Below are 22,886 nucleotides of genomic sequence, written 5' to 3'. Positions count from 1 at the left end.
ACTTTTGAGTTAACGAATTTAATGCAAGAATTTTATTAGGACTCGCATTTTTTATCGGTCTCAAAAAACCAACGTAACAGGTGGATGATTTCCCATGTTCACCCTTCGTCACCAGTTTTCACAGGCGAGTTTGGTCGGGCTGGAAGGCGCTGATTTAATACAATAATAATCCTTTGCCCTTTTATGGAGTTCTTTACTCTTTTGGGGGGGATTACATATATCAATGTGACCCCTCCCCCCCCTTTTTTTCCGCATTTAGCCTCATGCTGCTTCTGTGAGTCAAGCAAGTGGTAACCCATTCGGTGCGGCTTCCGACAAATTAGGTTCCTAAAAATTGAGAGACGCTCTGGTTGAGCTGAGTCTGCCCATCGCAGAGCTGGGTATGTGATCAGGGCGTTTACACCAGGGGGGCACTGGAGGCGGTTTCCAGGTGACTGCATGTCAGTAGTCATTGATAAACTTCTCATGGCTTTAGGAAAGGGAAATTGTTTACAGTAGATCCTCACTGGGAGGCGTGCCACTGTTGCGACCACTCACCCCAAAGAGGCAGCTCCCTTGGGGGTGGCTACCTGACAGGCACTGCTGAGCAGGTTCTGATAGCTCTGTGTAAGGCAGGGCTGCCCGAATTAAATCTAGCCTAGGAAATGTGCATTCCTGTTAGAGGAAACACACTTGGTCTCTCTGGAGGAAAATGCTTTGCTTTTTATTTTCTGCAGAGAGCTACATTGGTGCATTGTAGCATTTTCGACTTAATGGTTTTGCGCTCTGACTTGGAAGTTTGCTGCTCAGTCTTAGTCTCTTGTTAGCCTAGAGCTGTGGTTCTCACCCTGTGGGTGGTGGGTTCCCAGGGGCCTGAGGTGCTATTTTCAAGGATCAGAGGATTGCTTTTTGTGATGCAAACATCGCTGGTAGACAGAATAAACAGTATGTCTCCTTCATGTATATGCTACGCTTTTTCAAATGTGTGCAGAGGAACCATCATCAAGAATTCCATCAGTGGGTAGGAAATGTCCTACGGTGTGGGTATTGAGGAATTTCTTTTTAATGTTCAAAAGGAATTCTTATACTCAAAAAAGTTGAGTACAAAGGGGCAGAGCGACATTGGCTTTTCAAATCAGTGCCGTTTCCATGTCATTCTGGGTTCTCTTTTTTTCCATGGAATTAACATTTTTGTCCTGGCCATAATCACTGTTTCAAAGAGGTTGTCGTCTCATTTAAGGTAACCCCGGGAGTCAGTGGGATACTTTAGAGCCTGCTTCATTGTTTTTCCTTATGCCTATTTTTTTTTTTACCGTGAGAAAATATATATAACATAAAATTTACCATTTTAACCATTTACAAAGGTACCGTTCAGTGGCATTGATTACAGTCATATCCTTGTGCAAAACTCACCACCCTCTGTCTGTAGAACTTTTTCATCCTCCCAAACTGAGACACTGTACTCATTAAATGCTAACTCCTCATTCTCCCCTCCCCCAGCCCCCTGGCAATCTCTATTCTACTTTCTGTCTTTGCCAATTTGACTACTCCGGATCCCTCATATAAGTGGAGTCATACAGCACCTTTTGTGACTGCTTTATTTCATTAGCATAGTGTTTAAGGATTCATGCATGTTGTAGCATGTGTCAAAATTTCCTTAAAAAATTTTTTTTTAACATTTATTTGTTTTTGAGAGAGAGAGAAGAGACAGAGCAGGACAGGGGAGGGGCCGAGAGAGGGAGACGCAGAACTCGAAGCAGGCTCCAGGCTCCACACTGTCAGCACAAAGCCTGATGCAGGGCTCGAACTCATGAACTGTGAGATCACGGCCTGAGCCAAAGTCGGACACTCAACTGACTAAACCACCCAGGCACCCCAGAATCTCTTTCCTTTTTAAGGCTGAATGATAGTCCACTGGGTGTATGCGTACTGCGTTTTGTTTACCTATTCATCTGTTGGTGAATACTTCGGTTGCTTCGCCTTTAGCTATCGTGAATACCGCCGCTGTGAGTGCAGGTGTCCAAATATCTGTTTGACTCCCTGTTTTCATTTCCTTTGAGTACGCACCTAGGAGTAGAATTGCTGGGTCACATGGTAATTCTACGTTTCATAGTTTGAGGACCTGCCAGACTGTTTTCCACAATGCTGCACAATTTTACATTCCCACCAGCAACGCACACGGGTTCCAATTTTCTCTACATCCTCGCCAGCACTTAGTTTCTGTTTTTTTTTTTTTTTTTTTTTTTTTTTTTTTTTTGCTTCAATTTTCATAGGCCACGGAGATAGCATTGGGTAAATTGCTAGCTCACTGCTCTCACGTCCTGGCTGCCTCAACAGCTGCCGTTTGCACACAGGAGGCAAAATGGAGAGGCTGTGCCTCGTGTTCCTCTTGCGCTTGTCCCCCTGCCCTCCACACTCACCTCCATCTGTGTCCCCGCGCTTGTCCCCATCCTGCTTCCTTAGCTCCGGCCCCACAGCAGAGCTGCCTGGAGGGAAGGTGGCTCAATGCCAGGCCAACTGGGGCTTCTGCAGGCTGGTGACGTCCGGTTTCCACCTGGCCTTGCTGCTGCTCTGACAGCCTTGTGTGTTTTGCTCTCCAGCTCCCCATCTTGGCTGCTCCTGCATACCTCTCCCCATATCACTTTTTTTTAAAAAAAGTTTATTTATTTAGAGAGAGACAGAGACCACGTGAGCAGGGGAGGGGAAGAGAGAGAGAGAGAGAGAGAGAGGGAGAGAAAGAGGGAAAGAGAGAGAATCTCAAGTAGGTTCCATGCTGTCCGCACAGAGCCCGATGCAGGGCTCAAACTCACGAACCGTGCGATCATGACCCGAGCCCAAACCAAGAGTCAGATGCTTAACTGACTGAGCCACCCAGGTGCCCCTCCCCAGATCACTTGAATAAGCAACTATCAAATAATGGCTTCTGTGTTCTCAACACTGTGGGGTTGAGAACTGTGGCAATAAACAGGAGCTACTCCTTCTCCAGGAAGAAAACAGAACTGTACAAAGACCGATGTCCTTATGAGTCCGGGGCTAGGGTAGGCTGCCTCAGAAGCTGCACTGCCTCAGTGTATGAGGCCTGATCCACCACTTACCAGCCATGGGACCTTGAGCTTTTTCCTTGAAAAAATTATTTATTTGCTTTTATTTTTTGACTTCAAATTTTTAAAATTAAGCTCTTAATTTTAATTCCAGGGTCATTATCATACAGTGTAATATTAGTTTCAGGTGTACAACATAATAATTCATCACTTCCATACATCACCCAGGGCTCATCGCAAGTGCCCTCCTTAATCCCCATCACCTATCTCACCCATCCCCCACCCGCCTCCCCTCTGGTCACCATTAGTTTGTTCCTTATAGTTGAGTCTGATTCTTGGCTTGTCTCTATTTTTTTTTCCTTTGCTCATTTGTTTTGTTTCTTAAATTCCACCTATGAGTGAAGTCACATGGTATTTGCCTTTCTCCGACTGAATTATTTCACTTAGCCTAATACCCATGTTGTTACAAATGGCAAGATTTCATTCTTTTTTCCTGCTCAAATAGTATTCCATTGCATAAATATTTATCAATGGACACTTGGGCTGCTTCCATAATTTGGCTATTGTAAATAATTCTGCAATAAACCATAGGTGTGAACATATCTCTTGATTTAGTGGTTTTGTATTTTTTGTGGAAATGCCCAGTAGTGTGATTACTTGATCATAGGGTAGTTCTATTTTTAAATGTTGAGGAACCTCCCGACTATTTTCCACCGTAGCTGCACCAGTTTGCATCCCCACCAACAGTGCAAGAGGGTTCCCGTTTCTCCACATCCTCACCAACACTTGTTGTTTCTTGTGTTTTTGACTTAAGCCATTCTGACAGATGTGAGGTGATATCTTATTGTAGTTTCGATTTGCATTTCCCTGACGGTAAGTGATCATGAGAATCTTTTCATGTGTCTGTTGGCCATATGGCTGTCTTCTTTGGAGAAATGGCTCTTAATGTGTTCTGCCTATTTTTATACTGGATTATTTGTTTTTTGGGTGTTGAGTTGTACAAGTTCTTTATTTTGGACACAAACCCTTTATCAGATATGTCATTTGCAAATATCTTCTCCCATTCAGTAGGTGGCCTTTTAGCTTTGTTGATGGTTTCCTTCACTGTGCAGAAGCTTTTTATTTTGATGTAGTCCCAATAGTTTAATTTTGCTTTTATTTCCCTTGCCTCAGGAGACACATCTAGAAAAATGTTGCTATGACTGATGTCAGAGAAATTACTGCCTGTGCTGTCTTCTAGAACTTTTGTGGTTTCAAGTCTCACATTTAGGTCTTTAGTCCATTTTGAATTTATTTTTGTGTGTGGTGTAAGAAAGTGGTCCAGTTTTATTCTTTTGTGTGTTGGTGCCCAGTTTTCCCAGAGCCATTTATTGAAGAGACTTTTGCCGTTGGATATTCTTGCCTCCTTTGCTGAAGATTAATTGACCATCTACCTATGGGTTTATTTCTGTGGTTTTTTTTTTTTATTGTCTTCTGTTGACCTATGTCTATTTTATGCCCATTTTCTTTATTTGAAAAATAGTAGCTATCTCTTTTGACACTTAGTTGATGCATGAGAACCTGCCTGATACATAATCAGCACTCAGTAAATGCTGTTACAATAAGCACACCGTTAGCTACGGGAGCCCAGAGGAGGGACTTGTGGATCCTAGATTGTATATTTGACACGGCACACATCTTCAGTGGCGCACCTGTCTTATGTTGCATAATGATGGGTTGTTCTTTTTAAGTGAAGCCTAAGGGCCTTGAATATAGAGCTTCTGTGCCTTTCTTTTCCTGTACCCCTGCCATACCTGCTCCGTGCTAAGCACTTTGGAGGCGTAAATACTGCAGTAAATACTTGTTGATTGTGAACTGATCGGAGCTGAGGGAGAAATGAACACAATTCCTTTCCACGAACCCAAAGGGTGCAGGAAAACACACTCCCTGACAAACCTGAATGAAGAAGAGACACTTGCTGATGCTGCCGTTGGTCCCACCCTTCTTGGGAGTGGGGTGTGGGGGTTCTCGGGCTGGAGAAGTCTAGGGAGCCTGTAACAGGGAACCTGATGGGCAGGACGGCTTGGGTCTCAGACAAAGCTCATTGTCAACCATTGTCCTACAAGGAAAAGCTGCCGTGGCCATGACTCAGAGAGGGAAGAATATGGAAGTTCTGAGTGTGCCCCTGCCATTCTGTCTGAGCGAGGGGGGAGGTTGTGCTCTGTCTACATCCTTGGCTGCACTTAACGGGCTGCAACTGTTTACGCAGATGTGTCCATGATGTGCCATCACAGACACAGATTCTAGTAAAAGGAAAGTCAAAGAATGGAAAAGATTTTAGCCGCATGCTGATTGCCTCTCAGCTTGTGTGTGCTCTCACTTGATCGTGAACACCAGGACCAGTTCCTGTTTCCCTGAAGCACCATAATGTGCCTACACTTTCTTCCCGCATGATACCTGCCCCCCAAATATCAAAAGGGACCCTTGAAAGATGGGCTTTGCCGTACTCACATCCTGTCTCCTCATGTTCAGATCCTACGTGTTTGTCGGTGTGGCTTCATGTAGATAGAGCAATGTCCCCTCTGTCGGTTGTTTCCGTTCCTTGGCAGAAGTGAATTTGACCGTAAGCATCAACAGTCTTTGCATGTGAGCCTGGGGAACGTTTGCAAGGGCTCGTTATTGTTATTAATGATTAATGATGAAATTAATGTTAAATTATTATTATTAATATCTGGCTGTCTACCTATCCCCCACCCCCTCTTCCTGCTGAGGAAGCACAAACACATGTGTTGGGCACCTTGTATCAGTCAGTGCATGGGACTTTCCCTTCTAATTTAATGCGGTTTTACAGTTCAGTTTAGACGATTAGCAACAGGGATATATAGCATGCAGCTAAAAAAAGGAATTTATATATGATTTTAAGGATAGAGGACAGAGAGCTGCTATGTGATTTTTTAAAAAAAATGAATTTCACCAAGCACTGTAACAGGATTGTCACCAAGGCTAACAAGAAAGCAAATATCCACATTTAAAATAAAATGCAGGCATATAAATGCCATATGGTGCTCTCGCAATGTTATTACCCCTTTCTTTGGCTTGCATCATTTTTCTGACGTCGCTGTTTGCTTCTTGCCTCTGCTGCTTTTTAAAAAAAAGTTTCACTTGCCCTTAGCCCTTTGGTTCTGTATTTCTATGAGGTATATTTCTCTTCTCCCTTTCTTTGGAGGCTTGTCAGCCTTTTCTCCAGGGAAGAGGAGGAAAGAGGACCTGTCCAGATGGCCCTATAAACATGTGACACCTGCTTCTGGGAGCTTCTCTAGCGGGAGTTTGAGGGTTGAGGAGATTGCCCCCTGCCTGAAAAATGGGCACATTGCTTCCCATCTCTTTTCTCCTTTTTAAAGATGATCACATGCCTTTTTTAATAATATCTCTAGAAACGTCTTGAATCCAAATTCTTCTCTCATCATTAGGGAAACAACAACACAGATGAACTCACTAACCATACCTTGTGAAAAATTCATATCAAAATTTTTTTTAAAATGTGTTTTTTTGTTGTTTTTTTTTGTTTTTTTACAATTAACATTCTTCCTTGGAGTGGGATCCTTGATGGTTGCGTTTGGGGGACGTATCTCTGCGTCCACAGGGGAAATTCATAGGGGCTGTGTCTACACTGAATGTGCCATGGTCTCCTGTTCAGATTTTTGCATGGGATATTTATGGTGCTTTGGACAGGGCCTGTCGTCCCCCAGCTCTGAGGGGAAATGTCAGGTCTTCAGGGAGGTTTTCCTGACTCCAAAAGGAGGTCAGCACCCCCTACTCCCGTAACACCTTGCACACCCCCAGGATGGCATTCATCTGTCTGAACTGGAGTTACGTGCTTCATGGCTGATGTCCCCATCAGCCTGAGAGCTCTGTGAGGCCCAGTCTCTAGCCCAGGGCCGGAACCCGGAACCCGGAGAGCACTGAATCCATGCCTGATGAATGAATAAATGAATGAATGAGCATTAGCCTGCATTTTGATATGCAAAATGACCTTGAAACCAAAAATAGTATTGTATACTAATAAATGGCAATGGGGGACAAAAAACCCCACCCTGGTCTTCACCTTTGAAGTGCAAATATTTTGGTTAAAGGGGGGGTCCGGCGGGGGCTGTCCTCTGATCATGCTTCTTGCACACTGCACACAGTATTTATGTGCTAGGGAGGGGCTTTTGTTTCATTAGGCAATACCTGTAAGCATAATTCTCCAGACTTTGCAAGGCAGCCTTGAATACAATATACAGTTTACTTTTATCCAGTCGTTCTCAACCCTGTAATACCCAACACCATCTTTTGGAGCAAATATTCATTAGTGCCCACTTACCACATTGAAATAAATCTCCTAGATTGTGCAACTCATCTACACATATAATTTGGAACATTTCAATAGTATTTTCTAGCTATAGTATAAAGGAGAGATAAAAGGTAGATCATTTACAATAGAATAATATGCTTCAGTAATAGGCATTTGGGCATGAAACCCTAGGAGACCCACCGAAGCAGCGAGACCCTCGCGTCTGTGTACGGAACGCGGTAGTTCCAAACGTGGGTCAGTTCAGGTGTGTCCCCCCAGTGACTAAGATGCTACAAGGGATGTCCCCCCAGTGATGTGCTTTTCAAAAATGGAGAACAGTCCTTGGCAGTGTTCCAACTAGTCAAGATTCAACCTTCTTGCAATTTACATTGATTGGAGTCACATTCTTGTAAAGTTCAGCCTATATTGAAACTATGCAAAAAAAATTGTGTGTGTGTGTGTGTGTGTGTGTGTGTGTGTGTGTGTGTGTGTGTCTACACGTAAAAGGGAGTTGAGTTCTCAGCTCAGGTAATTATAAACATGAATTTTTCTCCATGGGATAGTCAAAACTCACAGTAAGTTTGGGATTCTTGTCTGGTTGGTGACACTAACTCCTGTATATTCTTGCCCCCTCCCGCTGCATGCCCGGAGTGCCCCTGTGATCGTGACAACCACAAACACCCTCCCAAATTTACCAGTCACCTCTTAGGGGGTTACAGTCTGAATGGGGTTGTTAAAAAAAACACACCAAACTTCCAGGGAGCCCCTGTGTAGCTTCGGGAACACACACATATGATTTCTATTCTTGTGTGAAAGGCTATGTTCAAAAGCCAAGACTCTGTCCTTCGTGCAGTTCCTGTGCTATTAATATTCAATTCCATTCCACAAACCTGTCCTGTGTGCCTGCATATATGGCCATCACCTGTGCCCCTCTGTAGTGGATACTCTTACTAGTGTTCTACGTTACAAAATCCTGACAGTTTATCTGTTCCTGGATGAACAGTTTTCTTTTATGTCCTTTGTAGGTTGGTTTACCTTAAATGATTACTCCCCTGTTTTCCCTAGGTGCTAAAAAAGAGGGAGCAAGTGTAGAGAAACACATCGCGCATTTGATACAAAATGGGGGAGACACACATGTGGGTAGACAGCAGTGCAGGATGAGTGGGTCCATCGACAGGGGAAAATGCAAAGAACAGAGACAACCAGAGGGAGGAGAGGTAACTCTAGCCAGAGGGCAGAGGGCTTCCTGCAGGAGGCAATGGTGGATTTGTGTTTTGAGGAGCATCAGGAGTTTGACAAGCATAAAAAGGGGAAGAGGAAGAATATCCCAGCAGAGAGAACAGCCTTTAAAAAGCACAGACGCAAAGAGGCACATGGGTGGCTCAGTCAGTTGAGCATCTGACTTGGGCTCAGGTCATGATCTCATGCTTCATGAGTTCGAGCCCCACATTGGGCTCACTGCTGTCAGCACGGAGCCAGCTCCGATATCCTCTGTCCCCGCCCCCATCTCTCTCTGCCCCTCCCCTGCTCACGCTCTCTCTCAAAAACAAATAAACATTAAAAGAGGGCACAGAAGCATGAAGTGGGATTCTGTCTCTTTAGAGGGTAAGCTGCAAAAATGACTGGAATTACAGGCAAGACAGAGAGGGACAGCAGATGCTTGCCAACAGTGGGGCTCCCAGCACTTCTGCTCAGGAAGGGGGGGTGACACATTCTGCGGGAAGAGGAGGTGGCAGGGCAGCAGGCAGGATGCAATTACCGCCTTGGAGCAAGGCCACGTCCTCACGGCTGCCGCCGCCACTGTAGGCATGTGACCCTGGGATTCCGAAGGCTCAGACAAGGCCCATCTCTGTTCTTTACTGTGGGGAGTATGGACTCCGCCTTCTCTGTTCCAGTTTTCCCTCCAGGGCACGGCCATCATGTCTGTCCCAAAAGCAAGAAAGACCAACTGCATCCTTACGGATACTTGTGCTGTTTCTCAAGGGAGCCATGCAGCATTCGGGAGCAGTCCACATTGCCTCTCTCCCTTTTCTCCTCCTTACCCCTCTCTCTCCCAGTCCCCCGCCCCCTCCTTTTCCTTCATTACAAAGCTGACAGAGAGAACTTAGCCATTGTAGAGGCTTCGGAAAACAGTACAAAAAAGAAAGTAAAATCTTGCAAAAGCCCCTCGTCCAAGGAGATCTGTCGTCAACACGTTGATAATTGTGCTTCTGAATCGTCTCTCTTTGCGTCTTTTGCCCAAATGCTGGGCACTGCACTGGCATGTCGATCCCCTTCCCACTGACACTTGCAGGGGCTGTCACTCATGTGTCCCGTGTCTGTCCTAGCTGCAGCCTGTGTCTTCCCCATTAATGTCTCTGGGTCTCCATTCTCTGCTCTAACACTGCTCTTGGCATCGCTGCTGGTCCCCTCCTGCAGGGCTGGCCTGTGGGAGGAGTCAGATGCTGCCCTCTCTCTAACTCTCCGTCCTGGGAATGGTTGCAGCCCTTCCCACTGCACAGCTGAAACCCGCTGTAATTTCTAACGAGACTTTTCTGTAGATATAGGAACATCGGAAACATTGTCATGCCACGTCAGGTTGTAGTTCAGGCTGATCTTGGACTTCAGAGGTGTATGCCTGTCCCGGGGACCACATGGGGCCGCGTCCCTGACCTGCCTGCAAGTGGCTAAAGCCAGCTTACCCTGACCTCCTGGAGAGGCGGTTGTAGGCAGGCAGCTTAGCTGACTCAGGAGAAACCAACTTTGGATAATTTGAGGAGAAAAGAAAAAAAAAAAAATGAAAGGATATCTGATAGCTACCAAATCCCTGGGATGGATAGAGACCCAGACTTGGGAGGTACCCAGCCAAGAGCAGTCACCCAAATCACGCCACGGAAGTGGTTCCGGAAGAAGCCACTGTCGTTTCTGGCTGGCATAGGTAGCATCTTGCCGTGCTGATCCCATTGATTCTGGGCCGTAGGTGCTGCTGTTAGAACCACCCTGTGACTGCCCCGAAAATGGGATAGAATATCTTCACTGTGGCCACCGGCCCCAGGATGGCACCCACATGGTCCCTGCTTCTTTGTAGAACTGACGGTGTGTCCACTGCTCCCTGCCACCTCCCTGCCCCCATGGAAGCTTCCATCTAGTGCTGTCTGGCTCCACCTTCACTGGGGGCAAAGTTGTCTCTCCATGCCTCTGCCCTGTGTAGTGTCCATGTCCCTCAATCTCTGTTCAGGAGACTTCGGGGGAGCCAAGAGTCTTGCGCGGCAGGCTGGGCACAGGTGCTGAGGTAGTTGCGTCCACACTAGAGGAGGGCTCTGCATCTAACCCCTTCCTCTCTGCCCCTGGTCCCTCAGACTGTAGGTTCTGCTAACCCCGCTTAGGAGACCCTGGGAAGGTGTAGTCCCTTCCCACCCTTCTTCCCTTTCCAGGCCGAGTGGCCATTCTGCCTTCTCTCTGTCTTTGACCCTAGCCCGATCTTATCTATTCTGTGGGAGAGAAAAAAAGTGGTTTGGAGGCGCCTGGGTTAAGCGTCTGACTCTTAATTTTAGCTCAGGTCGTGATCTCACAGCTTGTGAGTTCGAGCCCCACATTGGGCTCTGCACCGACCGTGTGGAGCCTGCTTGGGATTCTCTCTCCCCCCCCCCCCCGCCCTTCTTTCTGCCCCTACCCTACTTGCTCTTTCTCTCAAAATAAATAAACTTAAATTTTTTTTAAAAAAATTTTTAAAAAGTGGTTCTGCAGGCATGCCTCTGGGAATCTTTGCTCCTCACTTAGGAATAGCTTTTGGGATACCAGAGAGAGGAAAACACACAGAAAACCATAGAAAAGATACTCCAAGGCCAAGTCTGTCACATCTGTCTCACTAGTGTCTGGTTCAGAGTCTGACTTTTGTCTCCGTGGTCGGGGAAGCCTGGGCTACATGCTTGTGTCTTTGCAGGGGGGAGGCTGGGAGAGCGAGTACTTGGCATTCTATAGCTTCTGTCCTGGGAGGAGCATTGTTCTGTTTTGCTCGTCAGTGAAGTGAGCTCAGTAGGTGCATGATAAATATTTATTGAATGAAAGGGGAGAAAGTATTGAATTCAACTTCATTCACAGCTTGGAAAATATTCTGCAAAAGAAAATTTGTTCAGTCTGGATGTTTCTATCAAGTTGTCTCAATGCAGGGTTTCCCAGTTTAGGATTTATTTCTTTGAAAAAAAATTTTTAATGTTTATTTAGTTTTGAGAGAGAGTGATAAAGAGCGCAAGCAGGGGACGGGCAGAGAGAGAGAGAGAGAGAGAGAGAGAGAGAGAGAGACATGGAACCTGAAGCAGGCTCCAGGCTCTGAGCTGTCAGCACAGAGCCTGATGCAGGGCTTGAACTCACAAACCATGAGATCAGGACCTGAGCCGAAGTCAGACACTTAACCGACTGAGCCACCTAGGTGCCCCAGGATTTTTTTCTCTTTCCTTCCTTCCTTCCTTCCTTCCTTCCTTCCTTCTTTCTTTCTTTTCTTTTCTTCTTTCTTCTTTCTTTCTTTCTTTCTTTCTTTCTTTCTTTCTTTCTTTCTTTCTTTTCTGTGAAGCCGTGTTTCATTCTTTCTTAAGCTCCTGTTTCCAGTCTAACTAGAAAGTGCATGCATATTTCTTTCTGTCTTCTTTCCATTTTCTTTCTATCTCCCAACAATTCTCTGCAAACCTGTCTGGGCAGCCTTCTTGTACCTCCAGGAAAATTCTAGGCCCTCAAACCATTGTTTCATTTCTGCTTTCTATACTCCAAATCTTTTCCTCAAACGTGCTCCTCCTTTTCATAGACTTAATTATTGTTTTCTTGCTTCTCATTGCCTTTTTCTCTTCTAGTTCCCACATCTTTGCCCCATATAATTTCTTAGGGCCTATTTCATTATTCTCTATAGTTTTATGAGAGTGAGCATCCCTGTGTGCTTTCATGAAAAAGTCTTTCTCTAGAAAGAAGGAAAGAAAGGGTGTAACTCTTGGGGAGGGGATTGCTTACCACATCCCCAGTAACACCCAGTGATCTTCATGGGTGTTGACTCAACAACACCCACGTGCATTTTAAAGGCATTGACCTAACTCTGGCTGATCTTGGGGCTTTCTTCAGGTCTTCTAGTGGGTGAGATAAATATTAAGCCACAGAAAAATGCATGCTTCTTTGCCACTTACCTTGATTCCTGGGCATGTAGACAGGCACTCTGGGCAGCCCACCAGAGGCTCACAAGTGTCTTCCCTCTGGGTTATTCATACCTGCAAGTGGAGGGAGGGGGGAATGTGAAGGCTTTCTTCTCTCCCTCACTTCCTGAGTACACTTGGATGCTGGTTCCAGGCAACAGTGACCTGGCTCTGAGATGGCCAGGAAGGATGAGGACGAGTCAAGGGCTCCTTGATAATCCACTGTGACCCTTTTACTTTACTCAATGTGTAATGTGACTGCATTGTGACCATTGTTCCCCAGCTCCATCCCCCGGCCTGTCTCATCCCTGTGCAGGGTCCCTGTTCCTCCAGAAAGCCCCTCTGGGGCCTGGCTTTGCTTAATGACTTCCCCAGTTCCTCATCTCCTTCTAGGACAGGCCCCTCAGTAGGAGGTCCATTGTAATCACTTTCTTTCTGCTTTCATTACCTGTGCTCCTCCTTGGTGAGGGCCATAGTCTAAACAAGGGAACTCGCCTTCCATTGAGGAGAAATTGCCCCAGTGGACACAGTCTGACCTCTTTATCCCCTTCATTGTGTAATAATTATTGAGCTATCACTAACATAAAAAACCAGAAGGACTGCAGGGAGGAGAGTTGAGATGATGGGGGTCCTGGAAGGAGCCAAATAAATAGTGTCCCCTCCTTCCCACCCGAGGTATGAACTGATTGAGAAGTAAGACAAAGGAGACGATGCACTAAAGCACAGTATTACTATATTTTCTCAACACTGGAGAATATGGCTTGTATCTGTAGAAAAAATGGGGTTCTTAATAACAGTGCCAGAATTAGACAGGAGATCACAAGGCCACTTTTTGAGGGCACTTTGTTCCCAAAAGGAAAGGAGAGGAAGAGGCAGAGTGCTCAATTCCTGGGTCAGAGTAAGGCTGGAGACATGCCATGTGTATCGTAGCAGGGGGAGCCCTCTGCTCGAGAAAGAAGCATTGGGGTGGGATCTTGTTGCCCTGGCTGTTGTGGACTGCTTGACCTTGAACGCTTGTTAGCCAGGGGAGAAGAGTGAGGCGGCTTCAGGTGTCTGTAGCATTGTTATTGCAGTATTATTATCATATGCTCGTACATATAACGGTGGGAGGGCATTTTGGGGTGGAGGCTGTGTTGTTCACTGTGCTGCTGAAGTCTGGGTAAAGTAACTTTAGACTTTGGATAGGTGAGCAGCTAGGTGGGCATTGATCAAGGTTGCCAGGGGTTATTCTGTAGAGGTGGCTCATCAGGAGGGGGGTCCATCCTCCTCTGCTTTCCATGGGCTTGCTTTCCAAACCTCAGCTGAAGAGCAGAACCATTCTTCAGCCAAGGTTACATGTGGGAGTTTCCTACATCGGTGTGATTGCCTGTGTGCTGTTCCAATCCTGAGGGTACGGTTTCTGAATTCTTAACTAACAGAGATCCAAGGGTTATCCATCACCGTTGGCACGCTTTTGTATTCCACATTACCAGAGCTACAAGAATATTTCTGTCTTCTCTCCTACGTGGTATTTTTAATCAGTGGGATGTCATTAGGTACTATACTTTGCCTTCAACACCTGCACCAGGGCAGGACACCATGGACAGCGCCACAAAGACTGCTCTCAGCCAAAGACTTGGTGGTTCCCACCCCGCCTTGCGCACTAGACTTTGTGTGTATGAGGAAGGAACTTTTCTCTCTTTTCAGACTGCTGTGTCCCTTGCAGCCAGAACAGCCTGTGGCATATGAAAGGTCCTTAAAAATTATGTGCTGAATGAATTAACTGGCTGTATTCTGAGTGCAAGCTCTTGTGTTCCAATTGAATATTATCTCCAAATGCTAAACACCACTGAATTGTAGAGCAGAAGACTTTAAAAGATTTTAATTAAAGTGTTCCTAGAGTAGAACAGCTGAGAATGTTTATTATTTGTGGATTTTAATTTTTCTACATTCCAGGTGCACCTATATTGGCATTTCAGTGATAAAAACAATTTAATTATATATACCAAAAGCTTTTTAAAAAACTTTGCATGGTGATACCAGGAAAGCACTGAACTTGCCAGTAACCTATTAGATGCTGCAGTGTGGCTCAGAGTCAGGTGCTAGATGAAACTTTAGTGTGTGTGTGAATTCAGCTATTGACCTGAATATAAACAAAATACATTTGTGTATTCAGCCTTTGAGTAGGACATTCTCCATAGGCTCCACGAAGATTTTGCTACATGATTCTCACTAACGTGTGTTTATAGTATCTCTGCCATGGAGATTATAGGCAAATGCTGTTTACAAGCTCTCCTCAAAGTTTATAGAATTGCTGATACTACATGGTTATTCATTATAATATCGAAACTATTTGTTAGAATTTTGTGGAAAAAGAAATCTTTGTGGAAAAACATAATAATATCAGAAAATAAAGTCAGTTCTTTTGAAAGGCAGTTCCTATTATCTTTCCATTTTGAGAAATTATTCTCAGTTGAATTGTATTACCATGGTGATGTGTTTGCATTTCAACAAAACCAAACCAGACTGTAAAGTAGAGCTCTGCATGTCTAGCTCCTGTCCTAGGACTTTTATTGCAGTATCCTTATTATTAAATAAAATCTCCTATGTTCCGGCTAAAAATCACAACAAAGAAGCAATTTCCTCGGCCAGACACAACAATCTGGATTGTTGATCTCAGAATTCGAAGAAATCACATAAAAGTGAAAAGGAGAACAGGCATTGGAGAGGTAAAAGTCAAATAAAGGACTCACCCACAAATGAATAGAAATATACTTGTTCTCTAAAATAAGACTGCAGAAGTAAGCCAACACAGGAAGGGCGTTTTGCTTAATGAGAGTTGGACGTGTGGCTTGATCCCCTGAGGTCTGAAACAAGTAAACCCTTTCAGGATTGTCAGCACATACCTCCCTGTCTCAAAGGAGAGCTCTTAGAGCTGGCTCTCCTGCTCTCTGTTTGTGAAGTTTGTTTTACTCTTTGGAATAATTGCACACGTAATTCTGACAACTAAATGCAAAGTCTACAGGAGGTAGGTTTTGAGTTCTTCGAAAATTCCTGCAGTTCGTGCCAATGGGAGGCAGGAAATCGTTTCGCATAATGCTATTTGCATAAGAAGGAAAGAACACATCATTTATTCTAATCAGCAAAGTGTGAAAACAAGATCTGGACAGATGTGCACAACCATCCTGTCACTCCTGCCCAAATATTGTATCAGTCCATCTTGTCCCAGATCACAATTTTCTTCGCCCAAGAACACATTAGCTCAGTCAGATCTGGGTTCTCACAAAGCTTTTTGCTAGCTGCTGGGCTTACTGGTAAATAAGCAGTGTGGTTTTGCTTAGCAACCCCTCCGTGGAAACACAGCATGCTTTGTAAGCGGTGGGGAGGTGGGGAGGCGGCTGGCTCGGGAAGCAAGGTATGTGCCTCTCAGGGTCTCTGCAGCTGGTCTCTGACATCGCAAACATTATCTTCAATCTTTAGTCTCGCAAGGCTGATGAAGAACTAGGGGGAAATTAATTGGAAGGCAAATAAAAAGTGTTCAAGATTGTGAGCTGAGACTGTCTGAGAACTCAACCCAGAGTCAACACAGAAGAACCAAGAGAGAATGAGGACCTTTTTTTCTCATTAAAAATGAGGTAATTATAGGAGATAATGTATCCAGGAAGCCCACAATGACTTCCTGAAGCTAAACAAAGATTATCTTAAGCCAGACATGAGGGAACATTCCTCAGTAGCTAAGGGCAGCATTAAATCTGGGACTGTCCACATCTAAGAAAAGATTTGAACTTGTACATCCAAGATAATCATTAACAGTCACTGAGCACTTAGCAGGCAGTGTGATCAGCTTTTGCACACTCATTTAATTTTCCAAACAATCCTGTGAGGTGGGTTCTTTTACGTCCATTTTATAAAGGAAGAAACTGATGTGTAGAAAGATCGACAAACTTGCTTGAGGTCACCCAGGTATACAGCAGTGGGGATGGGAGGTGTGCCAGGCAGTCTGCTCTTAGACTCTGAGTTCCTAACCACCATTTTACAAGTGGTAGGGTGCAGTTACAGGGCTAATGGGGATTCAAAGTCCAAAGATCACTGGATGAGGTGTAAGGTAGTTTGTGGTTCCATCTTGAAAGCTGTGAAGCGTCCAAGTAAGGCAACTGTTTTGTTTCATTTTAATATCTGGAGGGCAGCAAAAGCATGGATATCCAGAATAACATATATTGCTAAAACCTTACGTCCACACCTTGTCCTTTTTTAAAAAAGGTTTTTTAATGTTTTTACTTTTGAGAGAGACAGAGACAGAATGCGAGTGGGTTAGGGGCAGAGAGAGAGGGAGACACAGAATGTGAAGCAGGCTCCAGCCTCTGAGCTGTCAGCACAGAGCCTGATGTGGGGCTCGAACTCCCCAACTGTGAGATCGTGACCTGAGCCAAAGTTGGGACGCTTAACCGACTGAGCCACCCAGTCGCCTCCACACCTCTTTCTAAAGTGAAGTATGGGTAGACAGCTTTTCATACACACGCATGCGAGACACTTGACTTCTTATGTCCCTAAAATACCCCAATGATTGACTTCTCCATGCATTCACTGAGCATCACTGTAGGATGTCTGGAAGCAGCAGCCCAGGAACACACGTGCTGGCTTGGGCAGTGAGCAGTGGTGAAATGTTTACCTTGCTGATAAACTCTCCAACAGATAATACATTTAAGACACCACTATTTAGCCTTTGTTACATACCTCCCTCTTTGCCACGAAACGAATCCTGTCCTGTGCCATCGTCCCTTCTGCCCACCTCTGAGGGCTGGGGAATGTCCCCCAGCTTTCACATACTTGCAGTCCTCCTTTGCCAACCTCAGCCTCATGCGGGTTGCAGTTGTGTCCCCACCCTAATTTATGACCTCACAAGTGTCTCACAAACGTTTAGTTCACTTTACTTTTATTATGCGTTTGTGGAGGACAATTTATGGTGTGTGTGTGGGGGGGGGGAATGGTGTGTCCATTGCCAGCAATTAGATGAATTTAATGATTGATGGTGAAATCTCCTTTCGGGCTTTGGATTTTTATATATATCTATAAACAAAACTAGGCCAGTGATACATAAGTTCCTGGATTCTCAGAGGGACTCAACTGCCCTCCCCCAGTCCTGCTATCATATCCAGTCTGGAAATTTATGAAATGGGGAAGACATTCCCGTGGTTCTCAAGTGATTTATCTGGTCACAATACTTCCGTGCAAAAATACTTGGAATTTTCATTTGCAGTTTCAACAATATCAGTAAATTATCACTTTTTTTTTTTTTCCAGATGGCTTTTCTGAGGAGATGAGGAAGGGACCATGTAAGAGCATGGATCAAATAATTTTTCCCTGTTCCCACTTTATACACTGAATGCCCTCTTGGGAGTTAGAGCACATGACTACTTTTCATAAGGAAGGATTGTATTTCTTTGGGTCTTCTTGTGTGTTTTTAGGGAATATACTGATCCCAGAACGGGGGTGGAAATCGTGCTGACTTAGATTTGTGCCAAAATATGTTCTCCACTGTAACTGCTCTTACTGACTGCCCTGTGTCCTCCATTTTGCCACGTTGAGCATACCTGGGACTGGGACCCCAGTCAGGTGGGGCTGAATGTTTCTGAGGCATGATTAGAGCGGACAGCAGCCTTTCCTCCTTTCAGCTTCCTCATCCCTGAAAATTTCCAGTGAACAAGCAACACCATCCTTTCTCCCTCAATTGGGGAGGAGGGGATGGAAGGAGGGGAAACCTAGTCATCTTCTTGACTGGCATTTCCATGGTTGACCCAAGTGGCTCATCTTAGAAGACACAATTGACTCTCTCTGTCCTGGGAAGATGTCACAGAGGTGTCACTGCTTATTACTGAAGGTTAGGAATTCCCGGACAGATCGCATAGTAACACTTTTTTATTCTCAGTCTTCCTTTCTAGAAGGGAAGCAGGATGGCCTGTTCTTCATGGGGGTTAGTCTGGTTGATTTTGTTATGAGGGGGTAGGTTGGAGGGGCGGGGCGGGGGGGGACTCTGGCAACTTTGTTTGAGCTGGGAAATTGTTGAGTAAGTTGAAGTCTGGTTCCATCAGTAGGCACTGGACTGGGAGTTAATCACATCAGGAGTCTAATCTTGGCTTTGCCTCTAATTAGCAAAATCATTTTATGCTGGTCCCTCAACCCCTCCTGGCTTCTGGTTTTGCGTCTGTAAAATGAGGTGTATGAATGCAAAGGTCTCTCTGGGCTCTGAGGTTCTCTGCCTTCTAATTCACCAGAAGGCAATGAATAGGAAACAGAACACATGGTAAGGATTTCCTAGATCCAGTGCCCCACATGTGGTGTATTTTTGCAGAACATCAATCTAGGTGGTGTAGAAAGGCCCATTCATTCTGGTATTACATGGTTTTGGTTGGGTTATAGTGCTAGGGCCCCCTGATGGCAATTGACATGCCAGTCCTGGGAGCTTTGAGAAGACCTTAAAGATTATTTAGTCCAGAGGCAATGCCAGTGTTGTCTTGAGTGCATTCAAGGGGAATACCAATGATGCTTCCAGTCTACCTCTGGACTCCGTTGGCACTGTTTCTTTGAGTGATGTCAGTCTAATACCCAATCTAAATGCTCTCACCTCCTGCTGGCTCCTTGAGAAGCTGATCTGAAATGAAGCTCCTGTCATTTTCGACAGTGACCCCATCATTCTGGCGTAGACTTTTGTCTGTCTTTGGTGGATAACACAGCCTAAACACGCCGTAGCGCTAGCTCAAACACATGTGTTTTGAAAGAAAAGTATGTTATAAACGTACCACTTCAGCAGGGAAGGAGGGTGAAGAAGCTGGAGTCTGTCTCAAATGAGTATGGGGGTGGCTGTATTTTCCTTGTCCTCTGAACATTTTAGTCTGTCTCAGGCCAGCTGTTTTTGTTTTTGTTTTTTTCCCCAACACGTTCCCTTTGATACAAGGGAAACTAGGTGCCAAGTCCATCGCGGCCACTCTGGAAAGAGCTCCAAACCTGTGCCCTCCTAAAGGAGGGTCGATAATACGTGAGAAATGGCAGCAACCCCTTCTGGGGAATAATTATATTCGCACCAGTGAGGAAGTTAGAATCAGCATTTGGAACCACTTGAAGGACATTCAAGGCATGACCTAAGCAGGGTTTCTTGACCCACGGTCCATGGTTTCTTGACCCGAGGTCCATGAACAGCCTTCCTGGGGTCCAAGAGCCACCTATAGAGCATCTGAAAACTTCTGTCTGTGCGTTTTTCTAGGAGAGGGTCCACAGCCTTCCTTCCTCCGGTTCTCCCAAAGTTGCCCATGACTGAAGAAAGGTGAAAAGCCACTGACATAATACATTTTTTTCTGTGCCTCTCTGTCCTCTGAATCCAGGGTGATAAAGCTGACCTATCTTTCTGCTTTGCTGTTCCCAGAAAAAGCAAGTGAGCCAGACCAAGATCCGTGTCATCTCAACCATCCTGTTCATCTTGGCCGGCTGTATTGTATTTGTGACGATCCCTGCTGTCATTTTCAAATATATCGAGGGGTGGACAGCCTTGGAGTCCATTTACTTTGTGGTGGTCACTCTCACCACAGTAGGCTTTGGTGATTTTGTGGCAGGTAAGCTCCCTGGGCATCCCAGTCACCAGGGCCCCCAGCGGGGAGAATATTCTGTTGACAGTGCTTTTTACAACCACCAGGGGGCGCCTGGGTGGCTCATTGGTTAAGTGTCTGACTTCCGGCTCAGGTCTCCTGCTCACAGTTGGGGAGTTTGAGCCCCGTGCCTGGCTCTGTGCTGACAGTGCAGAGCCTGGTGCCCACTTCGAGATCTGTATCTGCCTCTCTCTCTGCCCCTCTCCCACCCCCCCCCCCCCCCACTCAAAAACAAATAAACACTAAAAAAATTTTTTTAACCACCAGAAAAAACGTTATGGGAGAAGCAAATGGAAACATCTCAATGTCACTGCTGCTGTGCATGGACTCATTTCAAGCCCGTGGTCCCATGTAATATAAAAAGCCGCAGATTCTGGTGTGAAAAGAAAGCCGGCCCCTTCCTCCCCAGGATGTTCATTGCCCTTATCATCATATGAATTATGCATGAGTGAAATGAATTTCTCATTGAATGTTAGACTTATGATTTGCATTAAAGCTCCTTGAATGAATTGATAAAGACTGTATTAGCAAGTGGCAAATAAGGAACTTTGGGGAGATTAGCATAGAGTTTAGCCTGCAGCCATCTGTGGGTTAGGCTTCCTGATGCTGCCCAGGGGAGGGCTGTGGTCCCCACAAAAGTTATCCTGGGCACAAAATTTAGGACTCAGCTGACCAGTAGAAGCCGAGACCGGTCCCAAGGGAGTAAAATTTAATGGATTCTGCATGAATGTATATTTTAGAAGAAATAGCCTTCATTGTGAAAGTCAATGCCAATGAACTATGTTTATAGAAGCAAAAGAAAGCCACCATCAATTTCATCTGGGGACAGGGAGTTTGAAAATGAAATGAGATCTGGCTTCTTACATGTATGGCTTTCCCAGAGTGTGGTAGGAAGGCAAAGAGAGAGAAACAGGCCATCCTTCTGTGTCCTAACAGATAATTCTAGGGGGTTGGGCAATGGATCATTGCCCGCTCCAAGAAGTGAACGCTTTGATTAAACAACTCTGTCCTAGGCTCAACACGTTTGAGTGGTGTGTGTGTGTGTGTGTGTGTGTGTGTGTGTGTGTGTGTTATTCACCAGTTCCCGGTTAGGCAGCTGCGTAGACATTTGCACACTGAGATCATGGGCCTTCCATGCTTTATTTGACACATGATCCTGGCAGCACCTTGGTTTCCTCACAGAGTATGGTGCTCGCCAGGATGACAGGGATCTGGGAATCCGGAAAGCAGGACATTCTGGAGGGGATACTGAAGTCTTTTCAAAAGGTGCCTGGGTTGGGGCGCCTGGGTGGCGCAGTCGGTTAAGCCTCCGACTTCAGCCAGGTCACGATCTCGCGGTCTGTGAGTTCGAGCCCCGCGTCAGGCTCTGGACTGATGGCTCAGAGCCTGGAGCTTGTTTCCGATTCTGTGTCTCCCTCTCTCTCTGCCCCTCCCCCGTTCATGCTCTGTCTCTCTCTGTCCCAAAAATAAATAAATGTTGAAAAAAAAAATTAAAAAAAAAAAAAAAAGGTGCCTGGGTGCCTCCACATTCATTCCAGGCTACTAGGGGTCTTCTAGCTGTTACAGCAGGGCAGATGAAGACTGCAGTCCAGTTTGTAAAAAATAGCAGTTTTTATATATTTTTTCTTCCTTTTTATTGCCTAAGGACAAAGCATTGCAAAGTCAAAGTGATTAAAAACTTTACAAACTTACAAAAGCCGGGGTCTGGGTCCCCACCAGTCTTTCCTTATGCACAGTCACTGTGCGTCTCCTCGCCTTGGGTCAGGAGTCACTTCATGCCATCCGAGCAGAGGCCTGAAGCTCCGGAGGGAAACCACAGGGAACCTGTTGGGACGATTTCACAAACTTCTGTAAGTTCCCCCAGGGCATGGCTCGCACTGGTCTGTGCTTCCAGGTGCGCTCGGTGTTAGTCCTGGGCTGTCTGCTGGACTGTCTGTTATAGGACACCTGTGGCGAACCTTCTCTCTAAACACCTGCTCGACTCAGCCTGTTAATCTGCTAATCTGGGGCACAAATAGCAGAGCCTTGGAATATAAAATTTAAAAATTTATTTACTTAGTGATCAGCAAAGTTTTAATTTGAATTTAGGTTATCCGTTTATTTGTTTGAAGTTTATTTTGAGAGAGGGAGAGAGAGAGAGAGAGAGAGAGAGAGAGAGAGGGAGAGAGAGAGAGAACCCCAAGCAGGCTCTGCACTGTCAGTGAGGAGCCCGACGAGGGGCTTGAACTCATGAACTGTGAGATTATGACCTGAGCAGAAATCAGGAGTCAGACACGTAACCGTTGGAGCCACTCAGGCAACCCCCAGGTTATCTGTTTACATATAATTAATTATACAATGCAAGAAAATGCAGGGAAGCCTGACATTAAAAAAGAAGATGACATTTGACAATAACGTAATTGAATATCTTACATTTTACTGTTATAAGTTGTGATCTTATAAAACCAAAACTATTATAATCTATTCACATTAGAGTCAATGTATAAATACCTACTATCTACTTTTGCTAATATTATTGAATCAAGGCTTTCATGTTAATTGAAAGGTGAATATGAATCTGTAAAGTAATATGAATTCCATTTTACAAAACAGCCCTGATTGACCAAAAAATAAAAAATAAAATGAAATAAACGAGCCCCAGATTTAACGCACATGAATGTTCTCGGTTGGCCGGTGTGATGGGACTTTATTTAGAGCCTTGCTGCTTCAGTAAAAATGTCAGAAAGAGGTAGCTTTGATTTATTTAGATCCTAGATGAATACAGTTGGCCAACCTAAATGATTTT

At 45.1% G+C, this 22,886-nt stretch overlaps 1 protein-coding gene and 1 long non-coding RNA gene across 3 annotated transcripts in view; one reads left to right on the top strand and one right to left on the bottom strand.

Moving 5' to 3' along the window:
- Nucleotides 1-22,886, top strand: part of KCNK10 (potassium two pore domain channel subfamily K member 10) — a 134,248-nt gene that overhangs the window by 100,124 nt on the left and 11,238 nt on the right. For both annotated transcript variants that reach the window (XM_043556790.1, XM_043556789.1), the window contains exon 5: nucleotides 19,882-20,068. In XM_043556790.1, coding sequence (XP_043412725.1) covers nucleotides 19,882-20,068 — 187 coding nt within the window. The remainder of the gene's footprint in view (nucleotides 1-19,881; nucleotides 20,069-22,886) is intronic.
- LOC122469418 lies at nucleotides 4,459-17,352 on the bottom strand. Its single transcript, XR_006293462.1, has 3 exons — nucleotides 17,199-17,352; nucleotides 12,480-12,560; nucleotides 4,459-5,651 (listed from the first exon to the last, which is right to left on the bottom strand). It is a non-coding gene; the product is annotated as an uncharacterized LOC122469418 (long non-coding RNA).

This window comes from Prionailurus bengalensis, chromosome B3, assembly GCF_016509475.1.
Source record: "Prionailurus bengalensis isolate Pbe53 chromosome B3, Fcat_Pben_1.1_paternal_pri, whole genome shotgun sequence".
Taxonomy (NCBI): Eukaryota; Metazoa; Chordata; class Mammalia; order Carnivora; family Felidae; genus Prionailurus; species Prionailurus bengalensis.
Note: the sequence above shows the minus strand (reverse complement) of the source record. Positions and strands in the feature narration are given on the sequence as shown.